Here is a 6000-nt window from a genome sequence, read left to right as displayed (position 1 = left end):
TTTAAAATAATAATTATTATTATCAACAATAATAATCTTTAATAATAAACATATTGCTAAATGCAATAAATACACAACATTAAACAAACATTTCCAACTACACCGTACATATGCAATGTCAACCCATGAGCTCTTGTTTGTAAAGAGTGACAATTGCTGCATCCATATGCAGCACAAAATTCTGGCATTTTTCAATGCCAATCTGCAGGTTTTTTTTTACGCTTTCACTTTTTTTTTTCGAGTTTCACGGTTTTTTAGTTTCAACTCGCTGGGTTTCAGTTTCACTCCTCTTTTTTTCAGTTTCAATTTATGGGCACTGTTTTAAAGGGGCTGTCTGACGGATTCACTCAGGAAAATGCACTTTTTAAATACAGGATGTACACACTTTAACTTTCTCTCAGTCTACACATCTGTGTTTATGTTAATCTTTGGTGGTGAATTCGTCCTAAATCCCCAGGCACACCCTGCTAAATAACGACCTCTTTGCAAGTGAACTGAATATTCAATGAGGGCTTTGTCATCAAATGATTGAGTGAGCAGCAGCTGCACCCATCACATAATCCAATCACATATGCAGAAAAGGTGTAGCAGTGCCACTTATGCTCAGTTAACTTCCACAATTCTTGATCAAATCTGTAATAAAACGTCAAACTTGTAAATAAAAGCATTGAAGTACTGAAAGCATTTTCTTGTTTCTAGATCTTTTTTTTTTTTTTTACAATACTTCACTTCAGATGTCAAAAATATATATTTTTATTTGTGTCTATATTTAATTGCAGCCATTTATATTTAATTGCAGCCATTTATCAGTGAAAATTTGTTTGAATCTTGTGTGTGCACAAGCAATAAATCTCAGCAAGAAATACAAAACACATTTTTTGACCTTTTCCTAAAAACAGAGGAAAAAACAATTTTCCACCGCGGTCACAAAAGTAGAAATATTACTAATTGTAGCCTGTTGAACACGCTGTGGTGTCATGAAAATATTTTACCTAATTCTAAAGATATCTGTCATTCCATCACAACACACCGGTTTGGGACTAAAAAGGGCTACACAGTCAACAGGCCTCACCTGTATTTTTATTTTTTTCTTCCTACATAGACAGCAGGTTAGGCTGTATATTCTACAGGACATAGGGCCAACAGAAAATGGGAAGGGATAAACCACACAATTTGGAATGACAGACTGTCTATTCTCATGTAGTAACAAGTCCTAGCAAATAAGGACAGTTTTTTTGGCCAACAAAGTCCTGGCCAAGGGAAAAGGGCAATGTACCAGGTGAACTGTTGGTGTAAGAACAAGCATGCAACAGTGTGCTGTTTTGATCGATAGAATTATACATGTAGCAAATATAGAAAGGAGGTGTAACAGTGCCAATTATCATCCGATAAACTTCCACAATTACTGATCAAATCTGTACTAAAACGTCAAACTGTGGTAAATAAAAGCATTGAAATATTGAAAGCATTTCTTGTTTCTAGACCTATTTCTACAATAATTTGAATAGTTGAAGAAAGAGCTGACTTCAGATTTCAAAAATAAGCATTTGTCTTCTCTTTCACTATCCACATGCTTCACATATTTGTTTGTATATTTCATTGCAGCAATTTCTAAGTGAAGATTTGTTTGTATCTTGTGTGTGCTCCAGCAGTAAATCTCAGCAAGAAATACAAATCAAATAGTTTTGACCTTTTACGAAAAACAGAGGAGAGAACACCTTTCCATTATGATCATAACAGTGGAAATGTTATACTGTGGTGTGATAAAAAAAAAAAAAAAAAGTACACTAGTTCGAAAGAGATCTGCCTCTTTCTCATTTTTTGGAAAGCCAAAAGATCGTTTCACTTTCGCAGTAGATTCGTACAGAGTAATTGCTACATTTGCATCATAGTCGAGCAACTTGGATGGTCCCGTCGGCATGGAAATTAGAACATGCAAATTGTTGGGCTTTTAACACCTGGGCTAGGATATTAGCGAAAGCTAATCCAGCCAATTGGCCGCCCTATGGCCCTAGATGGCAGCAAAGCCAAATGGTTAGCCTTGGCCTGACAAAATCACCACCAAAGATTAACATAAACACAGATGTGTCGACTGAGAGAAAGTTAAAGTGTGTACATCCTGTATTTAAAAAGTGCATTTTCCTGAGTGAATCCAGCAGACAGCCAGCCCCTATAAAACAGTGCCAATAAATTGAAACTGAAAAAAAAGAGTGAAATTGAAAACCAGCGAGTTGAAACTAAAAAACTGTGAAACTCGGGGAAAAAAAGGGAAAGCGTAAAAAAATCTGCAGATTGGCATTGAAAAAGACATCATAATACAAAAAAAATATGGTTAAAGAAAATAGTGTTTTTTCAACGTTTGTATTTAATTTTTCAATACAACCTTTTACAATGCCAATTCTTGTTTTACAATGCCAATGCAGCTTTTTCCACAATGACAATGTTTTTTTTCAATACCAAATGTTATTGTCAGTGTTGTGGCTCCATACCTTTAAGCCCGGAGGAAAAAAAACTTGGGTCCTCCCTGCTCATTTATGTTAAGAGCTGTGAGTAATACAGTATTCCAAAACCCAATAGCCAGTGGAAAACAACAACAAAACTTTATACTTTATTTTTGGAACTGGTGCATTATTGTGAAGAAATCTATTTTATTAGACAGAAATACATGGATTCCAGACACAACCCTTCTTCAAAGAAAAGTATTTCACCCAGAGACTCGACCACTTCAACTTTAATTCCATGGGGAATGGGACATTCCTTCAGCGATACCTGATCACTGGTGAATTTTCACCCATGACAATTTTTTACATTTCAAAACAACCAAGAAAGATTTGATCTTGATTTCTGCCTTGCTTTCCTCTGTAGATCAATACTGGAAGAATGGATATGGTCCAATTTTCTTCTACACTGGCAATGAGGGGGACATCTGGCAATTTGCTCTTAACTCTGGATTTATCGCCGAATTGGCAGCTCAGCAGGAAGCCTTGATCATATTTGCTGAACACGTAAGAAATTGTCAAATATTTGTCTTTATGTGGGGAACGCTAAAAAAATAGCCAGGCAACTTTATATATGTACCTTCCATATGTGACAACAGCATATCGCTGGCATTGGGGTGGGCCAAAACCTCATGAGCCACAATTTGGCAAATAAATATATATATAAATGTTACTCTTTTTGTGTGTGTGTGTGTACAGTGTAATAGCAAACACTTGCAATTTTCAGTATTTTTAGGACTATACTGAGGGCTAATTTACAGCCAAAAATAAGATACCTGGAATAATGGAGAGAAAATTCTGTTTATGCTGTTTAACAATTGAAGCATGGTGGATGAACCTAATCATTTTTTAGCAGGGCTGTTTGTATACGGATTTCCACTGGAAAGTTTTGCGATTGTAGAATAGCGTTTAAAATTGTCTGCCACATCCGTTTTACGAGCAGATCAGAGAGGAACAATCACTCATTAAACACTTCGCGCTACAAGATGATTGGTCAAGATAATCTTTTAAAGACATCCGACAATCATGTGTTTGCTGACTTTGATCAAAACAGAAGAGATGAAAAATGCTCACATTAGGCATGATTATCGGCATGTCTGCACTGTGCACCCTACTTCAACTTCACACAGTCAAACGGTATTATTGGGATGCCTATATAGTCTACTCCAGTGGTGTCCAAACTACAGCCCAGGGGCCATTTGCGGCCTGCTGTCCATTTTTCAGTGGCCCACGACATATGCTAAAAATGGCATTTGACTCACTTCAAATAAAATAAACAAAACAAAAATGTTCGGAGATGGTCAAAGTAAGATGATCGAAAAACAGGTGCCATTAAAGGTTATTTTAGTTAACTAAAACTAATGAAAAAACTAAAACTAAAATTAAAAAAACAATATTGTTACCGAAATAAAATAAAAACGAAAATACTTTTTAAAAAACGAAAACTAACTGAAACTACCTTTTATGTTTACAAAACTAACTAAAACTAACTATAATTATAGCAAACATGTCCTTTGTTTTATCCATCCATTTTCTTGACCGCTTATTCCTCACAAGGGTCGCGGGGGCTGCTGGCGCCTATCTCAGCTGGCTCTGGGCAGTAGGCAGGGGACACCCTGGACTGGTTGCCAACCAATCGCAGGGCACACAGAGACGAATAACCATCCACACTCACAAGCACACCTAGGGACAATTCGGAGCGCCCAATTAACCTGCCATGCATGTCTTTGGAATGTGGGAGGAGACCGGAGTACCCGGAGAAGACCCACACGGGCACGGGGAGAACATGCAAACTCCACCCAGGAAAGTCCGAGCCTGGACTCGAACCGGAGACCTCAGAACTGGGAAGCGGACGTACTAACCACTCGACTACCGTGCCGCCCCCTTTGTTTTAGTCTTTGGTAATTAATTTAATGCATGAGCCTTTGGGGATGATTTTAAATGTGACTTTTAGTGGATTTATTTTGATATTAACCGGAATAATGACGTTTGAAAGTATGTCACACAGAAGTGATGTCATCTCGCAGCAGCCAATAGAAAAGCAGCTTCAGATGACGTCGCTCCCATGCTGTTTTTTTAAATATGGTGCACAAGTAATACACTTAAAAAAAACAAACTTATACGAATACTGAAACTAACAAACTAATCTAAAACTAAGCATTTTTTTTAAAGAACTAAACTAATAAAAACTAACTAAAATGAAAAATTCCAAAACTATAATAACCCTACTGCCATATTACAAATAAATTGGTTTATGTTATGAAGCCGTGAGGCAAAGCAAGGCCAGGACCCAGGATGCAGAGCGAGAGACAAAAGTCCACAGTTTATTGTTCACAAAAGTATCAACAGAAAATTACCTTGCTCAGGGAAAAAGTTCTAGAAAACAAAGTAGCAACAAAAAACACCTTGTTCAGGGACAAGAAAACACTAAAGCGCAAAGTAGCAACATAAAACACTAGGGACCAAAGTAGCAACAGAAAGAGTCATCTTAATAGACCGGTAGAAAGGGAAACAAAAAGCCACTACAAGCCGGAGAACAGGAACTAGACTACCCAAGGGTGTGGCAGGAGGAGACAAGCAGACGTAACAGGTATGGCAAGGGAATCTTTCAGCACAGAACCAAAGGAGGGGCTGGTTAAATAAGTGGTTGGCTCATCAGGCTGATGAGCCCCAGGTGTGGAAGCAGGCCTCTGCCTGCGATGTTGGCGCCACCTCCTGCCACACTCCGAAACTGCAGTGAGAGACAACAGAACCATGACAGGTTTATATACTGTAGCATTTTTCTAAATATGCAAAAGCACAAATAAATTGTTTTTACAATTTTTAGGACTAAACACAATTTCTCTTCATAACATTATGTGGCCCTTGCGTCCTTCTGATTTTCTGTATGTGGCCCTCAAATGACAAAGTTTGGACACCCCTGATCTACCCTGTAGTAAACAACCTAGTGCTGTCAAATGATGAAAATTTTTAATCTGATTAATCACACTTTTTAATTTTGATTAATCACGATTAATCAGCTAAATTATTCACGTATTCGCGTAATATAAAATAAATACAAAATACCGTAATATTTTGACATTAATGCATTTTATTATCTGAATGTCATTTGCAAACATTAATTAAATGCATGTACGCAAGCATGCATGCGTGTATTGCTCAAAACGTAAAAGCATCATATCAATTGGGTGCAATTCAGCAATTATTAATTAATTAAACACAAATTACTTTTGTTTTATCTAAGGTCCCCGTCGGGGTGTTTTTTTTTAAGCGAAATTTACCACCGAGCACACCAGCTGGAGTCACCCCGCAAATTTTGGAACAACAGGCGTAGGAAATGCCGTGCATTGACCTAATCACTGACCTGCGCGGCCTTCAATGTAACCATCCGTGGTACGTTCAAGGCTCAAGTGCGGTAAAAAAAATAGTGCGATTAATATGAGTTAATATGTGATTAATGCGACATTTTTTCTGTGATTAATTAATCTATTAACGCTTTAAC

The 6000-nt window shown here is 37.3% G+C and overlaps 1 protein-coding gene across 2 annotated transcripts in view; it reads left to right on the top strand.

Moving 5' to 3' along the window:
- Positions 1 to 6000, top strand: part of dpp7 (dipeptidyl-peptidase 7) — a 68607-nt gene that overhangs the window by 941 nt on the left and 61666 nt on the right. The window contains exons 2-3 of one of the 2 annotated variants that reach the window (XM_077521911.1): positions 2656 to 2779; positions 2866 to 3005. In XM_077521911.1, the coding sequence (XP_077378037.1) occupies positions 2656 to 2779; positions 2866 to 3005 (264 nt within the window). The remainder of the gene's footprint in view (positions 1 to 2655; positions 2780 to 2865; positions 3006 to 6000) is intronic. The other variant, XM_077521912.1, reaches the window with a different exon arrangement.

This window comes from Festucalex cinctus, chromosome 5 (assembly GCF_051991245.1).
Source record: "Festucalex cinctus isolate MCC-2025b chromosome 5, RoL_Fcin_1.0, whole genome shotgun sequence".
Taxonomy (NCBI): domain Eukaryota; kingdom Metazoa; phylum Chordata; class Actinopteri; order Syngnathiformes; family Syngnathidae; genus Festucalex; species Festucalex cinctus.
This window is presented reverse-complemented; position numbering and strand designations above follow the sequence as displayed.